Genomic DNA, 17285 nt, shown 5'->3' with positions numbered 1-17285 from the left:
GATGTTCAAATAAAATGATAAGGAACGCCATAACCTATAAGAAAAACCAGGAAACACGCGGTAGGAAGCCTTCTATGACCCCTCTAGAGGTCAAAAGGTTGGTTCGCCATAGCAAAAGGGAACCTTTCAAGCCTGCTACAGATCTAAAAAAGGACCTGAATATTGCTGCAACGGATCAAACAGTGCGCACATATCTCAGGCAACATAATCTGAAAGCCTGCAGCCCAAGAAAAGTCCCACTTTTAAATGCCAGGCATATTGCTAACCGTATTAAGTTTGCTAAGGAGCATAAAAATTGGACCCCCCAGCAATGGAGGAATATTTTATGGTCCGATGAGAGCAAGGTGGTCATGTATGGTGGTAAAGGATCCCGATCGTATGTCAGACGTCCGAAGAATTCAGAATACAAGCCCCAGTACACCACAAAGACTATAAAGCATGGAGGATGCTGCGTCATGGTATGGGCGTGCTTTTCATATAATGGAGTAGGTCCTATACACTGGATAAAATCTATAATGGATCAACACGTCTATGTGGATATTTTGCAATCTGTAATGTTACCCTTCGCAGAAGATGATATGCCTCTTATTTGGGTCTTCCAGCAGGATAATGACCCAAAACACACAAGCAAAAAGGCAAAGGAGTGGTTCCTCAACAATGCTGTACAAGTTTTGGAGTGGCCTGCGCAGTCGCCGGATCTAAATCCAATTGAAAATCTGTGGTCCGACGTTAAGAAGGCAGTTGCTGATAGCAAACCAACGACTATCGATTGCCTTTGGGGTGTTATTAAGGAGTCCTGGACTAATATACCCAAAAAACGCTGCCAGGACTTAGTAGATTCAATGCCAAGACGTTGTGCAGCTGTTTTAGCCAACAAAGGATGCGCTACCAAATACTAATCAACGCATATAGATATATTTTTAATATATCAATATTGTTTACTAATGAATCTCTAACGAATTAGTCATTATTAGCATTTAAAATCCATTTTTGAAAAGTGGTGCTATTATTTTTTTCGTTTAATTTTATAGACTTTAATAAATTTTGTTAAATAACTTAAGAACATCTAAAAAACTTATGTTTTTTCGTTAATTTCTATTATCTTGAGGGTCTTCGATTTTGAAAAAAGTATAAATCGATTTCCTAAAGTTAAAAATATGATTATGATGGCAATTGAAAAATTTTGTCTGGTGGTGGTGCTATTTTTTTTTTCACAGCTGTATCTGCTGATTAACGATGAATAAATGTATTCCGCGTTAGCTTTTTGGTTTGGTAGACAATGACGTTTGAATGAATGCGTAGAATTGGTAGAGCCAACCAGAGGCTAGTGGCGCTGTGAGCTTTTAGAGAGCTTTTCGCTGGGATCTTTGAGCTTCGGCATGATTGCACGTCGGGATCCGTAGACGGTAAACACCAGCTCGCGTGTTTTGATGTGATCGAGTCAGGGCCGAAGGGGCATACTAAGTTGCGATTGAGACGCCAGCACGTGCATGACAACAGCCCGCGGATCAAGAAGAGTACTCGACTTTCGACTCGGGAATACCTCCGGAGTCCGGCCCAATAACACTCTCTACGTCAGCTCGGGCCCCCTTTGGCGGGTGTTTATTAATATAATCAAAACAACAATGCGAACTGTTTATTAATAATCCAAGTCGGACGAGTCTGAGCTCAGATTGCCGCCTTCGACCGGAGCTTGAGATCAGTGAGCCGCAAGGCATCGAATAGAACGCACGGAGTCGGAAAACGAGGTTTTGAAATGAGTTTTAGCCTGCGGATCTCGACGCCCGTCCGCCTCCTGGTGGACCTGGCCCTGATTGGCCTGATCCTGGTTATCGTAGAGAACTTTCCAAGGATCTGGGGACCGCCGACTACCCGAGGCTTTTTTTGCGATGATCAGAGCCTTATGTATCCGTACCATGAAAACACAATCAGCCCCCCGATACTGCATCTGCTAGGATTGTACCTGCCCCTGCTCAGCTTGGTCCTGCTCGAAAGTTTCCTTTGCCGGAGCAAAGGTGCCTGCAGTTGGAGTCACTATTGGCCTGTGTACAACGTGGTCCGATGGTTCCTCTACGGTTATGTGTTCAACGACCTTCTCAAGAGCATCGGCAAAAACACGATAGGCCGACTGCGTCCGCACTTCTTCGCCGCTTGCAGGCCGGTATTTGCAAATGGATCTACCTGTGCGGATTTGGCCCACAAGGTCATCCAAGAGTACCATGAGGTTTACATCTGCCAACCCCAGCTGTCGGGAGCCAGCGAGGAGGTTCTTAAGGACCTAAGGGTGTCCTTCCCCAGCGGACACTCTGCCATGGCGTTTTACGGCCTGGTCTTTGTGGCACTGCACATCCGTTGGCGCCGCTGGCCGTTGCCAGGCTCTCTTCTAGGGCCCGTGATTCAGCTAGTCTGTGTCGTTGTGGCCTGGTTTGTGGCCCTCAGCCGGGTCATGGACTACAAACACCACTGGTCGGATGTTGCGGCCGGATCTCTGTTAGGGGTTGCGGCAGCCTTCTTAGCTGTTCGCGCGGCAGCACTCGAGGAAAGTCAAAGGATAGCCATGGATGCACCTGCAAATACGGCACAGGTGGGTCCGACGGAAACGGAGGCGTCCCGGGGCCAACCGGTGCACCATGACTTGTGTCTGGTCACTTGCCAGACGTCTAATTAGGTAGGTGTTGCGCCAGAGCCTCGCCACATGTAGCATAAGGTTGACAATAAACTTAGACAGCGTAATCTCACAAATGGTTTTATTGAGCTAATTATACCCTCATCAGTGGAGCGCATCTCATTCGGGGGTGACTGCGCTTGGAAACAGCAAGAAATATCAATCTCATTGATGAAAGTGCTAAGCTAAGCTTTTCGGATGTGATGTGTTCATTCGAGTGAAAATAAAATTACTCAACGGCGCATTCCTCCATTTAAAATTGTATCAATGTCGAAGACCCAACCGAAGGAAGCTGGAAAAAATCTTCTTCGATGCTATTCCAATTAGTAAATCTCTTTCAAATTTATTTAAAAAGATGAACGAAAGACGACTTACTTCGAGAAAGACGGAAAATTATACTGGGCATCTAGATTATAATATTATATACATATGTAGATCACATAGTGCTTAATGCACTCATCAGAAGGCCACTTAAGGTGCATTGAGCTCTTATTCTTCCGAATACGATCGTACAAAGGAAACAAGCAGCGGGCAGAAGTATAATATAAATATTTTCCTCTAAAGATAATGATTTTCCACATAATTTATATATACATATTTTCTTAGAACTTCGATTATCACATTTCATAGTTTATTATGTCTTTATCGTGAAAATATAACCATTAAGTTTCCTCCTAACTAAATTTAACCGCATAAAGATGTCATTAGTGGCTAGTAAGTTTTAAATAATTTTTAAACATTTGTCTCTTCAGAGACAGTGCTAAAATATTCCTAAATCCGGACATCTTTTGGATAGCTAGGGGAATTTTCGTTTTTATACGTTTAAAAAAATTCCCGTGTAAAGTACAGCGTTCCTAGAATTTCTATCAGCATTCTATTATAGATTTGTTATTGTAAATATTGGATGACATTGCGCGTTTACCAAAGAGGCAGTAATGGAATGCCGTGTGTTCGGGTGACGGGTTCCCATGACAACATCCAACCATTTGCGGCTCTTTCACTATTAATAGCTTAACATTTTTTGGCAATTTAACGTGTCAACAAAGCAAATGAGGCCCAAACCATTGGAAACTACCCAAAGAAATTCAGGTCTAAATAAAAATATAACCATTGAAAATATGGGAAAAATAACCAATTTCTATCCAAAGCTATCCAAGGATTATAATACGTAACACCTGAACTCACTCCTTCGCGGGGCCCCACAGTACTCGGCCCCATTCCGAAAACCCTCAGGTGAGGCAAGGGTCGCATTGGCAGCCGCTTAATTGGCTCATTTATTTTGATGGCCAAGAAAACGCTTGGAAATTGTTGTTATTTTATCCTCGCTACTCCTCCTAATCTTGGCTCCTTTTTCCTTCTCTTCACTCTGTTTTTATTATGATTAATTATGACCCGCACACACTGGAAAGCTGACCCAAAGTCCCACTTCCTTACCAACTTTTCACCAGCCAGTCGGGCTGTTACTGGCGCCTTTCCAGTTGGCTTTGTGTTTATCTGGCTCCAGATTCGAATGATAAATTTCTATGCAATTTATTTTAATCTGCTGCGACAGTTACCGCCGCCCGCCGCCCGCCGCCCATTGCCCCTACCGTGCTCATCCCCGACAGTTGGATTCCACGCATTAATTAAATGGAAAATATTTGCATGTTCGGCCATACCGGAGGCAACGAGATTGGGCTTGGAAAGTTGGGTTGCAGCCGAGAAAAATGACCCACATTCGGAACAAGCGAAAGTTTCCTGAGACTTCCCATTTTAGATGCGGATGGAGAAGCCTGAGCAACTTCAGGCAAAGTTCTTAGTAAGTTCATTAATGGCGGCATCGGGAGAAAGTTCTCCCCATCGAAAGCTAATTGAAAGTGGGCAATCTGGAAGATGTTACCCCAGATATGTCTGGGTTTAACCCACTCGAGCCTCTGGCCATCATCAATCTAAGCTTCTACCAAACCGCACCCCGAATCAGTTCCCTCCCGCTCTAGAAATTTAAGAGCAGCGTTGCCGAGGTATCTCTAATCACCGTCAGGTGTGATAATGCGACCAGTCCGAGTCCGGGTGGCGGTGTGTCCGGCAGTGTCCTCTCCGGCAGTTTGTCACTCTGCATTATCTCTGCCGCCGCATGTCCATCGTTCCGTCAGAGCTCCGTCGTTTCCAGTCCGAGGACTTCGTTCTCGCACCGTCTGCTGCATTTTTGCATGGTTGTTTGCTCAACAAAATATCCCAAAGCAGTTCGGGGATTTCACCTATCCTGCTGTAGCCGTTGTCGTTGCCGTAGCCGTTGCCATTGCTGTGCTGTTGCTGCAACATGCGCTTCATATTTCTGCGGTTGCTGTCCTGGTCCAGCTTCCTGCTCACTCCCGACCAGTTTCTCCACTTGCCAGTGACTGTCAGCACCGTAGTACCGCATCCACCCCCAGTCTCCACCCAATCTCACTCAGCTCTTGCTTCAATCGTTGGCTTCATGTGTGTAAAGACAATTTGATAATCGCAAAAAGCAGCATAGTTTGAGTTAATGAAGCTTGTGTGCTATGTGTGCCACCTTCGGGTGGCATCCCTATGCAGCTCTACCCAGATGACTGGCTTATCTTTTGGCATTGTCGTTGTAGCTATCGTCGTTTGCAGGACAACAAGCGGAGCGTTTTGCTTGCCAATTAGTAATTTGCTTGTTGCCGGCCTGGGAATGGTTTTTCCGACCAGACCAGACTGTCCCTGACAACCTTAGGGAGTTTTAAATTGCTCGAGTTGAGGGCTAAAGACCAAACAGGAAGGAAACCAACTAAAGCTCGTTTAATTGCTGGTCAATTAGCGAAGCTTTAATATCAAAATTGCAGCAGCTTGCGTAATATTTTGTAAACAAGATCAGTTACAGGAAAATTAAAATTTTCAACAGTTCTCCCTAAATAAGAAATTTGTAACAATTTCTTTAAAATTGCTTACCTTTTATTAAATATTAAAAAGAATTTTCTTTCTTCACCAATCTAACACCATTTATTAGCATTAAGAGTAAATTACACAACAATATGTATCATACGCACTGTGGGCTCAGAAGCTCCAGGTCAATTTTTCGGCCAAAATTATACACTATCTAAACCGCTCCTCTATTTAAATTTTAAAAAGTAAATTTTATATTTCATTAAACACAAAAGAAATTACAGGATTTAATTATAATTAAATAATTAATTAATTAATTTAATTAATTAGTGGTGCTTAATGGCACCACTGCGAAAATGTACGTCCGACATGTGGCGTTGCAGGATCCTTAAGTTGCTGAGTTCTCCGCCACTTGGCACGCTAATTTGTGATTAGAATTGAAATTGAACCTGTGCGATTCAGATCCTTTTTATTGTCTTATTTTGTTTATCAAATCATTTTGATTAAATGGATTTCATTGGCATATGGCGATGCGTGAATTTGTTTTGCGCATGCAATGCCATTTATCAGCAACGGACACCTTTCATGTAGATAGAACTCGTAGAAAAACGTATCTCTGGCTGGAGCAACAAATCGTTTTCGCTCCTGGGTTCCCTTCCGTTTTGATGTCCTGTTGCAGTAATCACTCGCAGCCTTGATACGTGACATAAGGGGCGACAAAGGGGTCTGCGCTGGTCAATGGCACAGCGGGGAATTTGTGTCCGCCATTATTATTAATAGGTGTGATGCTGGAAGAGGATGGGAGCCACGGCGATGCTAACTTCCGTTGCGTGGCATTCGTGGACTGTTTTTTTCATGGCTCTCCGCCATTCCTTTCCTTCTTTTTCGATGGCTTTGACAATTTTGATTGCTGTCCTGCCTGGAATCGGGAATTTCCCGTGCCTTCACTTGCACCCAGGACCCCCAAAACAGGACGCAGGACCCAGACAGCAGTCGAAACAGGTGTGGTCGTCAACTGGCAATCAACTTTCATTTAGCAGCTTCATTTGTCTCGCTTGTTTATTGCCCGGTTACGTGTTGGCCTTGCTTAATGCCCGTTATTGTCTCCGTCTGACATCGCAGACACCGCGGATCTAGGAGCCAGAACACAGGAGTCGGAAAGTCGAGGAGCCGGAACAAGTCAGTGCGCAGTGCTCAGGTCCAGGATGTCGTTTTCGGATGTATTGATTTAAAATCGAAGCTAGCTGCCACCGGGATATGAATAGAAAAGTTTTCGCTTAGCTTCCCACCCAAGCACAGACCCTTCGGCCAGCTCATCACTAAAACATAGCTCCAATTATGCCGCAAGCTCCGATCCTGATTCATTGATGAGCTCGAGCAGAAGCCGAAAAACGAATGAAAGCACAGCCGTTGCTAATGCCGCGTTGATTATGAATATTTTAGGGCTTCGAATGGCCGCAGTGAAGATGAAGGGAATGGAAATGGGTATGGGTGTGGGGATTTGGATGGGGAGGGAGAAGATGAGGCAGTCCTTGCCTACGCAGGCAATAAATTTATGGCCTGGCTCTTGCCTGCTGGGCACATGAGAATTTACATTTTGGCAATTTCCAGCTGTCGAACTCTTGGTTCGGCTGAAATGCCGATAGCAAATCTTCGGCGGACCCAGGGCACGGAGGTGCAGTTGAATTCGAGCCGGCTGCACCGTACACAATCCGTGGTGGCCACGCTCGTTTGCCGGCAAATGCAATTTCCTAATTTCGCACTGGGGAAATGGGGCCAAGAAAGTAGCAGGGGCTGCTGTCCGTTGGAGCACAGGATGGTCCGGTCGACTGGCCGACTGACGGGGAGCGAGGTGGAGTGGCGTGCGAGGTATCTGCTGCCAAATTAATGACCCGGCGCCGCAAACAAATACTGAACGCGGCCAAAAAGAAGACGAGTGGCAGCAGACAAAGGTGCATAAATGGTGAAACTAGGGTTAGGAAATTGCTGCAATTGGAGGCAGTGTGGTGTTGCCAACTGCCCATTCCTAACTCCTGCTTATGCAAAGCAAATTGGTTTATGCATGAGGCGGCGGACAGACGAAACGGGCCCTAACCTCGTAGTCCACGCGGTAAGGTAACCTCTCTCTTGGCCGTAAGGAGCTTCACACACTAATACCTGCCGAAACCCATACCCGTTGCTGATATGATGGGGGCACCGTCGAAGGTCCCTAAGAGACCAAAGGGTCGGGGTCATGAGTGCCGGGCTAAGTAAATTGTTGGCTCAGCCCTTGATTAGCTTAGCCGAGTTCAAAGAGGGGTTTCCCTGGCTAGAACGATGCGCCAGTGGGGGTATTGGAAACGGGAATGGAATTGGGAGCCGGAGCTGCGGGGCCGGTAGAAGCACCGGAGGAAGCTGTTGCCCGTAATGCATTTTGAAAACCACACGAGCGGAATTTATGTATGCACATCCTGTCCGTCCAGGCAAGGGTGCTCCTGGCGAAGAACGTTGAATTAAATTTCAATATGCGAGTTCTTGTTTTATGCCGCGTTAAAGCTAAGTGCGGAGCGGATGATGGTGTTTTTAAGGGGAATGACTGAGAAGGATCAGGACCTCATGCCATGTGTAAATTGCAACCCCAGAGAAAATGTAACGTTTAAAAAGCGCTTATAAAACGGCAAACGTCCAAGTGCTTTTCAAGGCGAACAAACATATAACCCTTTATGCTTATGTTCTATGCGGGTAGCTTCTCCAATCCTCAGAGGATCTTTTGGGTCCATAATGAACGAGTTCGGCAAAAATGTCGATGGCTTAGCAGGCAAATTGGATTTGGAAGGGATTGGAAATAGCAGACCCAATCCGAGTCCGGTTCTGGGCAAACAAATGGTATGGTTGAAGTGAAAGACAGGGGTATAAAAGTAAAAGTAAAAGGCACATTGTTTTCGGGTTCGCCCTGAGGATTAAGATCTATGGCAAGCGCCATTCGATGATGACTCAAAGGGGAAAGCAACCAGCCGGACATAAAAGTGAGCCCCGTAAACGCTATGGAAGCCAAATTCAGCATGGCCAAACGAAAGCGAGAGAGTGAACCCATAATCATCACTTTTAACGGCTGGGAGATGAGCGAAGTTCCGAGAGGGAGACCGGGGATGGCTTCACTCGGAGCACCGAAAATCTCGCGTATGACTTTTCAAATGAATGACAGCAATTAACGCAGTCAATGATGGCACGGCCATTGTTTGCTGTTGCCTCGTCCTGCTTTTTGCACCCGTTCGGCCAGCCATTAAAGGCCGCCAACAATGTCAACAGGGCCGGGCCCGGTTCTCCTCACACCGCCCCCGTCGTTATGGCACATAAAAAGCATCTGACCAGGGCAGCGACAACGCCTAGTCGGTTCCCGCCAACAAAGGCGAGCGCGTTATCATCTGGTGGGTCTGGGCTCTGGCCCTGGGGTACTGGCTATTAGCTGTTCTCTGTGGGGTATTGGCCGAAAGGCTCTGAGCCGAAAGCAAACAAAGTACGAAAGCGGTGGAGGATGCTAAATCTGTTATTTAGTGGCGCCGGGGGAAAGGGAACCGCACTGGGTGTGCAAGCATATTTTTGCAAATTTTATTTAACTGGGATTTGTCTGGGTGGAATGTAATCGAAATGTCTATGCTTTTAATAATTGAAGATTCTATAAAAATTTGGTTAAAAAATCATGGGAAATTATATCCTATCGGTACCGCAGTGCTTTTTAAACCAAATTTTTTCCATGGTGGAAAAAATGCAGCACCCGTTTATTGTCAAGCTTACCTGACTGGAAACACGCAGTATATTCAATGCTGCCCGCCTATTGGGGCTCCAATCTGATGCCCTATCCACAAACCAAGAGAGCGCACCTTCCCATCCGATTTTCTGCCTGGGGCTTTGGCATCTGTTGACCCAAACGCGTAACCCATTTTGGTCAACACCTGCAACAGTTCGATGGTTTGCAGTATACAATGTCCATCACCAGTTTTTGTATATAGGAGTTTGAGCAAAACTTCATTATTACCAGGTCGTTATCGCCCATATACCGAGTACCTGAAGACAAACAAAGGCGATATGCACTTTTTTAGATAAGCTACAATAAAGCATCATAAATGAATGAATTGCAAACCATCAACAAGACTTGAGTCTTCTATTCGGGTGCCATAGGCTATTCAATTCTTCTCCTTATAGATGTTTTTAAAACCCGTTTGATAAAAGTACCGGGTATCTACACTTGCGACACTCAGTCACAACTAGCTCCAATTTAAATAATGGTTGCACAGCAGGCTTCCGCGAAAGGCACGGCATAGTCGTGTTTGAAATGTGAACCGACACAAACAGGGACCGACATATAGGCATCCCAGCCCTTCCTGGCCGCTTCGCCTGATTGTTAATGAGATGATGCTGTAGCCCGTAGACCCCAGGAGTTCTACTCGGAGCCCCACGCCTCACAGAGGATGGGGGGCCGCGGCAAGCCTTACCGCACTCGAAACGCCCGGGGGCTTTTATCGCACATTCGACCCATGTGTCGTCACGGCCATATGCATAATTTGCACACTGTCCCCACCAGCAACTCCCGCTCCACTCCAGTGCTCCCCGCACCCACTGCAGAGTCGAAAATACTCATTAAAATACGCGAAAATGTTGTGGGCGTAAAATGTGTTTGGTTTAGCTTTGGAATGTCATTTTCGGTAGTGTTGGGAGGAAACTCATGGAAAGAGGTGATGTTGCCAACGGGCTGGTGCAAGATGGGGCTGGAGGGTGATGAACTGAACACTCGCATTTAATATTTAGCACTTCCAGCTTACTAATGCGTTATACAGACCAGCTTGAGTACAGGGCCTAATCACGGTTCAGACTGCTCTCGGGACATGCCCTGGCACTTAAATGAAGAAATACTGCGGCCCGCTCGGAAGCCTGCAGAGCCTGTCCCGTCCGATTGCTGCATCAGCAGTACAAGAAAATTCGTCAGTTCCAACTGGGCAGTTCAAGATGCCAACCACGCGTCCCGCCAGACCCCTGCGCCTCCCCTCGCGCACTCTACAATCAGAGCTGTTGGAGAAGTGCCCGCTGCCAGGACATGGCATAAAACGGAGAAAGGGAGGAATTCGGGAAAAGCACACTGACTTCCAATCAGTTCGTCAGAAGCCCACGGAAGTTAGGCTGGGAGGGAGCAGGGTGAATGGGCCCGGGGAAGGAAGTCGGCAATCGCAAACGCCAAGTGTCCATCATCTGCAACGGCAATAAAACCGACCAAAGGCAGGCCAAGGATTCGCCGCCAATGCAACGCATATAAAATATTCTCCGCAATATAGCCAAAGGTGGCTGGGGAAGGGCTGGCGTGGCAGAATGGGCGTGGGGTCAGCGGTCATAAATGGCAGTCGAATTCGGCGAAAAATATGCTGAATGAAAAAATACCTCCTCTAGACGCACCAGAGTGGCAGGTCAGTGTGGTCAATAGAGATAGGAGGAGCGGAAGAGTGCAGATGATTGTTGCATACTTTCTGCGGCAGGGCCGCCCGCCTCTTCTGCAGAATTCTGGTGCCATGTGTAAGCTATTCCCAGCATACTTTTCGCATGCCAGTGGTGCGGAAAAAATTCGTATAGCCACCAAGCTCCCACTCCCACACCCACACCCACTCCCATGCCCATGCCCACTCTCACTCTCAGTCTCACTCCCACTACAGCTGCCGCTCTTGAGCTGCATATCAAAAGCTCGTTAAATGAAGCATACCCCCCGGCATAAACGCTTGCCTCTGCCTGTCTCGCTCTCCCGTGTATTAGTCCTCCCTCTTTCGCTTTGTTAATTGTGCTACGATTCTTCGGTATTTGCTTTGCTGCGCTTGCAGTTTGACTTTTCCGATCCCGCTATGCTCCTGTTTCTATGGCCACTTCATGTGCCGTCCTTTTCGTGTAATTGTTCGAGGATTTCGTTCGGATTTATTGCTGCTACCTGCCTTGTTGTTTTAGCTTTTGAAACATTTGTGTAAGCGAAGCATTTTATGCGAATATGATTTGCCAGTTGTTCTGTGTGTCTGTCTGTTTGGTCTGCTCTCTCTTCCCCTTCCCCTTCTCGAATTTCCTTTTTTTTAAGGATAGCTTCTGGATACTTCACCTTCAAGTGGCGTGGTACCCGTTGATTCCTTTCGCATAGAATTGTTACCAAAAACTCAATAAATATTCTCTAGCTAAGCACGTCTTAATAACAACAAGACTCACATGGATCCATTATTTAGTTTCAGATATTAACCATAAAACTTGAGTTCCAAGCATTTGTTTCTAGTTCAGGGGTCGGAAAATATTTTTGAAGTCGAATGTACGGGGCATGGTTTTAAATTGCAACAACTGCGGCAACAATCCTGCCACTAGTACGACACGGAGAAAGCGTGTGTGCCAAGAAATACACAAAATAGAAAAAGCGCAAGTGGCAAGCGAACAGTAAAGTAGCCTTGGAAAACAACAGTACACACGGAGAGGGCGGAGCAGTGTTTTTTCAGGGCAAGAACGCGCCGGAGGAATAATCCGCGCACCACATGTGGCACCAGCTCGCCACCACATGTTGCATGCTCGCACGCAAAGAGGACTCTTCCTTTGCACTCCTTTGTTTTCATTCCTCGCGATTCTATCCTGCTGATGCAGCATCCTGCGCTGATGTTTTGACTTAACGTGCTTTTATTTGGTGGTATCTGCAGATATTTGTGCAACACTTCATAAACCATGATAGCACCAGCGGAAAATTTAATTTGAAGCTCATAACTTGCGGCAAACGGTCTCGACGTTCAACAGGAAGTATTTATGTAACATGTGTGTTTTGATTAAAATTGGTCACAACAAGGATAATCTAAGTGAAATCGCTCCTTCCCAATGAACTTGCTTTTAGTTCCGCCAGTTTCCCTCTTATTAGTCGCGCTCTATTCCCGTTACTTGGATTATCCAGGTCATGTAGCTAGTGATGCGCGAGAATCCTTCTGGTTCGCCCGCTAGACATCCACCGTCACTGGCAAAGGAGACTACTCCGATGAGGATTTTACTGGGGTTGTGAAGCAGGGCTCCTCCATCGTCCACAATGCATACAGATTCCCCCGCTGGAACATCGACACACAAGGTGCTGGCGATCACGACCTTCCTGCTGTAGCCGGCGGCGATGCAGTCCTCGTTCTTCATGACCACCCGCTCGGTGGCCTTGGTTCCCTTGCCTCGCGGCCACTCGAATCCCCAGGTTCTGGCACCCACGAAGAGGTTCGACTTCAAACTCAGGGCCGGGAGCTTCACCCGGTTGAGCAAAGGAGATAGTCGCAGCTGCGGTACCCGGATGAGGGCTACGTCGTGATTTAGTCTCTCATTGAAGTCGGGGTGCTGGAAGATGTTCCGCTGTGTTAGGGTATACCGCAATCGAGGCAGTAGCCTTTCAAGCTGCACTGTCCGACTGTCGTTGGTGCAGTGGGCTGCAGTAATTATCCACCGCGAATCGATGATCGAGCCGACGCAGAACCACCCGCGGGTGCGACTTCGGAAATACAGGGCCATCATGTAGGGCTCCTCAATCACTTCACCGTGAAAAGCCTCTCTGGCCATGTAGATGGAGGTGATGGTGCTTTCCTTCAAGAACTGTCCTCTGGCAAAGCATACACCTCCAGATGCAACCCATAGCAAACAGAGCGGCAGCTGCATGGCGCTGGGGCTGAAATTTGAAACTGAAAGCCAGAATCCATGTGCACATGCACTGCCCCTTGCTAATGGCAGACGGCTGAAGCCATTTCTGATGTAAAATAATACAAATACAGGTGGCCAGAATTATCAAATCCAGATTGGGTATTTATTTACAAATTACAGGAAATCGCCATTTACCACGATTCATCTGTAGCATTTCTTGAGCAAATTAAAGCCTATAAGCCTATTTTATGTGGATTATATTCTATTATTTTTAAATAAAGTCATCGGGTGAGGTTTTTAGAAAATGAATGAAACCTCATGTTTCAAATCAGCCCAGAGAACTACTACAATGGTTGAACAACTGTTTAAATTGTTTTACCGAGTTTAGTGAGCTCTGTCAGGGGATTTATATTCGGCAGAGTAAACTTAACGAATTCGTTCTAGCCAGGAAGCCAGGTAAAATTTAATTAAGATTAATTACGGGACAGCATTCGGTTAGAGCGAGCACGGGCTCCAGTCAACACCACTTCCGGCTTTCCGATTCACTCTTTTCTCGCCGCTTACCGCCTGGACAAATGGATGCGCGAGTGACACAAGTGGCGAGCAAATATTTCATTAGAGCGACTTCCAAAGATTTTTTATTTCTAGTGAGCCGCTGCTAATGAGAAATTTCTGGGCTGGCGTGAGAATCCTTTCAGAGTGGGCATTGCGGAAATGGCGTGAAAATTAATTAAATTTTGCAGAAGCACGGCAAGAAAAGCGGAATAGAAGGTAGAGGGAACGGACGGAATAGATCCGAGTCAGAAATCGGGTAACAAATGTTCCGATAACGGAAAGAAAAATCGACCTTCTTTTTCGCTGGAATAAATACGGCCTGAATCACGCGTGTGATTTTCAGCTGTCTCTCAGCCAAGTATTAAAATAATATAAATCACAAACAGATGACGAAGCACGCATTAAATATTTTCCGCTTTTTATCGATATTGTGTCTGATACTACTTTTGCCATTATTTATTCATAACTTCTTTTTATTTTGTTTTATTGCCAGACTTCCTCGCCCTTCTGCCACCACTGGCCCTGGCCACCCCTGGCCGCTCCAGCCACCCGTCGATCATCATAAGTACAACGAGGCGTATACGTCACGTGCAGCAGTCGAACCAAAGCGAGTCGTCTTTGTGTTTTTTACGCCTGCCTAGCTCAGCGTAATCAGTTGACACTTCCCTTAGCATGTCGTCATTTATCTCACAATGGTCTGTTCGGCCCTGGTCCTCTGCTTATTTTGCAAATTTGTATTTCTTGTACAACTGTCGCCGGGACCCGTGTGGGGATGGGGCCGGAGCCGAAGCCGGAACTGGGCTGCGACTGGGACTGACAGTAAAAAGTAAATTCCCTGTCTCGTTTGCCTGGCTTTAGATGCTCTTTCGCCTGGGTCTGCCCAGTCTGCTCAGTCTGTCTATTTCCATTCACAGTCATCACACATGATTTTTCCGCCCAGCCTGCCACAGCCCGACCCTCACGAACTGTTGTCACACCAAGAGGCATCTTCTGGGGGGCGTGGGGTGAGCAGTGGGAGTGGGTAAAAGGTGGAACGGTCTTCGCCAGCAGAGCCATCATTGTCATTATCATGTGCACCATGATTTCTTTTTGTGACGTCAGTCACTCATTCAACAGACTGTGATGACATTTGCATGGCCGTCATGGAATATGTTCGGAAGTGCAGGGTACCAGGAACACCTATTCGAATGAAGAGACGTCTCACGGGCGACAAAGTTTTCACAAAAATTAATTTTAAGCTTCTTTAAACATAGTCGCACTTGCACCCCTCCGGCATTGGGTGCAAATGCCGCTAATGCAAAGAAAGTGCGAATTCCACGTCGAATCGGGGCATAAAGACGAAGGTGCCACGCCGGCCTGCGAGTCGCATAACACTTCAGCATTAATTTTTTACCAGTACTGCTGGGTATGGGAACACAGGCTGCATAAAGGAAAGCATTTCACGGCACTTAATCCATATGTCGCAGGCGACATCACAGCCCTGGGAATGAATTATGTGCGACATGTACGAAAAATTACGCGCACAAATTGCAATGTTGAAAAATGAAATTTTTTTGTGTCCCGGCAAGGTAGGGTGGTGCGCCGCATGCCTCCATGAGGCGAGGATCTGCACCCCTTCGCGCACGCTTTGAAAATGTGTAATAACGCGGGTTGAAGGATTTAGGATTCGGGGTCTCAGTTCCGCTAAGTCGACCTGCCTAATATTCGGAGCAGCCAAAGCTGCCGAGCATTTCAGCGTAGAAAATGCAATAAATTAAAGAAAAATTCGAGACACCTAGAGTCCCTGATCCTTCAATGAGCTCGGCAGCGGCTCCTGAGTGAAGGATGCGAAGAGGGTTGAAGCTCAAGCGTCCTCCTCTGGGCAACATCACTCCAGCTGTTGTCGAAAGTTTATTCCTGCCCTTTTCAGCCCCATCTTTTTTGTTTGACTGAGCGCGTGATTAAATGTAAAATTGGATTTTTATTATTTGTTTGCAAAATATCCTTGCTGTTGTCCTCTGCCTGGCCCAGGTCTCGTCCCCCACCCCCTGGGCTTAGCAAGTTTTCAAATTGCGTGGCAAATGGTGAAGTGACTCAGTACAAGAGGGCGAGTCCTGCCACTCATATTTTGCGCAATTCCCGTCCAGGGGTTCGGGGAGATGGCAATAATGCGATTTCTTACCACTCCTTTCTGCGTCAGCTGTGCAGGATGCTTCCTGCGTGTATAATGAGTGCACTGGGGGAATTCCTCATGGCTCACCCGAGGAGGTGTATTAATTTTGAAGAAATTAGCATAAACGACGCAAATAGTTTCGCCGAAGCACAAATCGAAATTCAGCGGAAATAGAAATAATAACGAACTCGGCGATCGCCGGGCCTCCATCTAGTTTACAAAAATCAACGATTGGCCGGGGAGCTGCATTCATTTACTCATTCATTGTGCACTTACCAACTGCACAAACAGTTAGTGCAATAACTGAAAACCTACACTAATTGACACTAATTGCACAAACTCTTTCGCCCGACACAGAGTGAATAGACAGAGCTCGCAACTGAAAAACATTTGGTGCGAGTAATTGCAACAAAATCGGCAGTGGAGCTTCAATTAAGGGCCACCCATGTTGCAACACCAATCAATTCGAAATGGGAACTGTAAATCCACCGCAGCTGAAAAAATTTCACTCAAATCGGTAGATCGATGGCCATTGTGAGCTACCTCAAAATTATGACTCGGCGTCGTTTGATTAGCAAACATTGGTTGGGCATGTGAAAACAATGCATGGTAGACAAAATAGTATCTAACATAATTGTATCTCCTCGTATTGATTGATATTGTTCTACCTTACATTTCGGAATACGGCACTCGAGTAGCTAATCCTATGGCTCACTAGATAAATAATCCCTTTTAAGCTTCTTCACTGTTAGGTCGGCATAAAAATTCTAATATAGATTACTCTAAAAAAAATGCCTCTTATTATGGAAAGGGTAATCAAAATTCGACTCCCCTGAGTTCCAACTCTTCGCTCTTTTAATAATTTGTGCTAGAAAGTGATGGGTGAAATCACAGCCCTGGCTCCAACAACCCGGAGTGCTCTCGTGCTCTGCTGTTCGGTTTCTGGGCTGTTATGGCTTCCGAGAGTACTTAAATCCAATTAAGCATTTGAAATTAAAATGCCGAAAAGCAAAACACCGATAAATGTGTACGGAAAGGATCTGATGTAAACAGATACACAGGAAAGGGATATTCTGCCCCAGGCAGACGCACGGCACTTAAAGACGCTTGCCGGCCCGGCAGACAGGGAGTTAGCATATCACACATGCAGTGTTCAAGGAAGACGACTTCCTGTGAGTCTTACCAGTCTCGGCGTCCTCGGTCCAGAGCCCTAATCAAGGACAAAAGCGCTCAGAGTTTCTGCAAGTGTGTAATGAAATGCAACGCTGCACACTGCACACGTAGCACATTGCAGCTGTGGGGATATGCGAAAGAGTGTTTACCTATGTGCGAGAGTGTGTGCCCGAGAGGAATAGAAATTGCAATGTCAGCAATTGGCAGCAGCAAAATCTAAATAAACATTGT

At 46.3% G+C, this 17285-nt stretch overlaps 2 protein-coding genes across 2 annotated transcripts in view; one reads left to right on the top strand and one right to left on the bottom strand.

The window, feature by feature from the left end:
- Positions 1-17285, bottom strand: part of LOC6506099 — a 152394-nt gene that overhangs the window by 6439 nt on the left and 128670 nt on the right. The window lies entirely within an intron of this gene.
- Positions 1425-2733, top strand: LOC6493847 (putative phosphatidate phosphatase). The gene has a single exon (XM_001958511.4). It carries the CDS (start codon positions 1757-1759, stop codon positions 2666-2668), a length of 912 nt encoding a protein of 303 aa, XP_001958547.1. The 5' UTR covers positions 1425-1756; the 3' UTR covers positions 2669-2733.

Source organism: Drosophila ananassae, chromosome 2R (assembly GCF_017639315.1).
Source record: "Drosophila ananassae strain 14024-0371.13 chromosome 2R, ASM1763931v2, whole genome shotgun sequence".
Lineage (NCBI taxonomy): Eukaryota > Metazoa > Arthropoda > Insecta > Diptera > Drosophilidae > Drosophila > Drosophila ananassae.
This window is presented reverse-complemented; position numbering and strand designations above follow the sequence as displayed.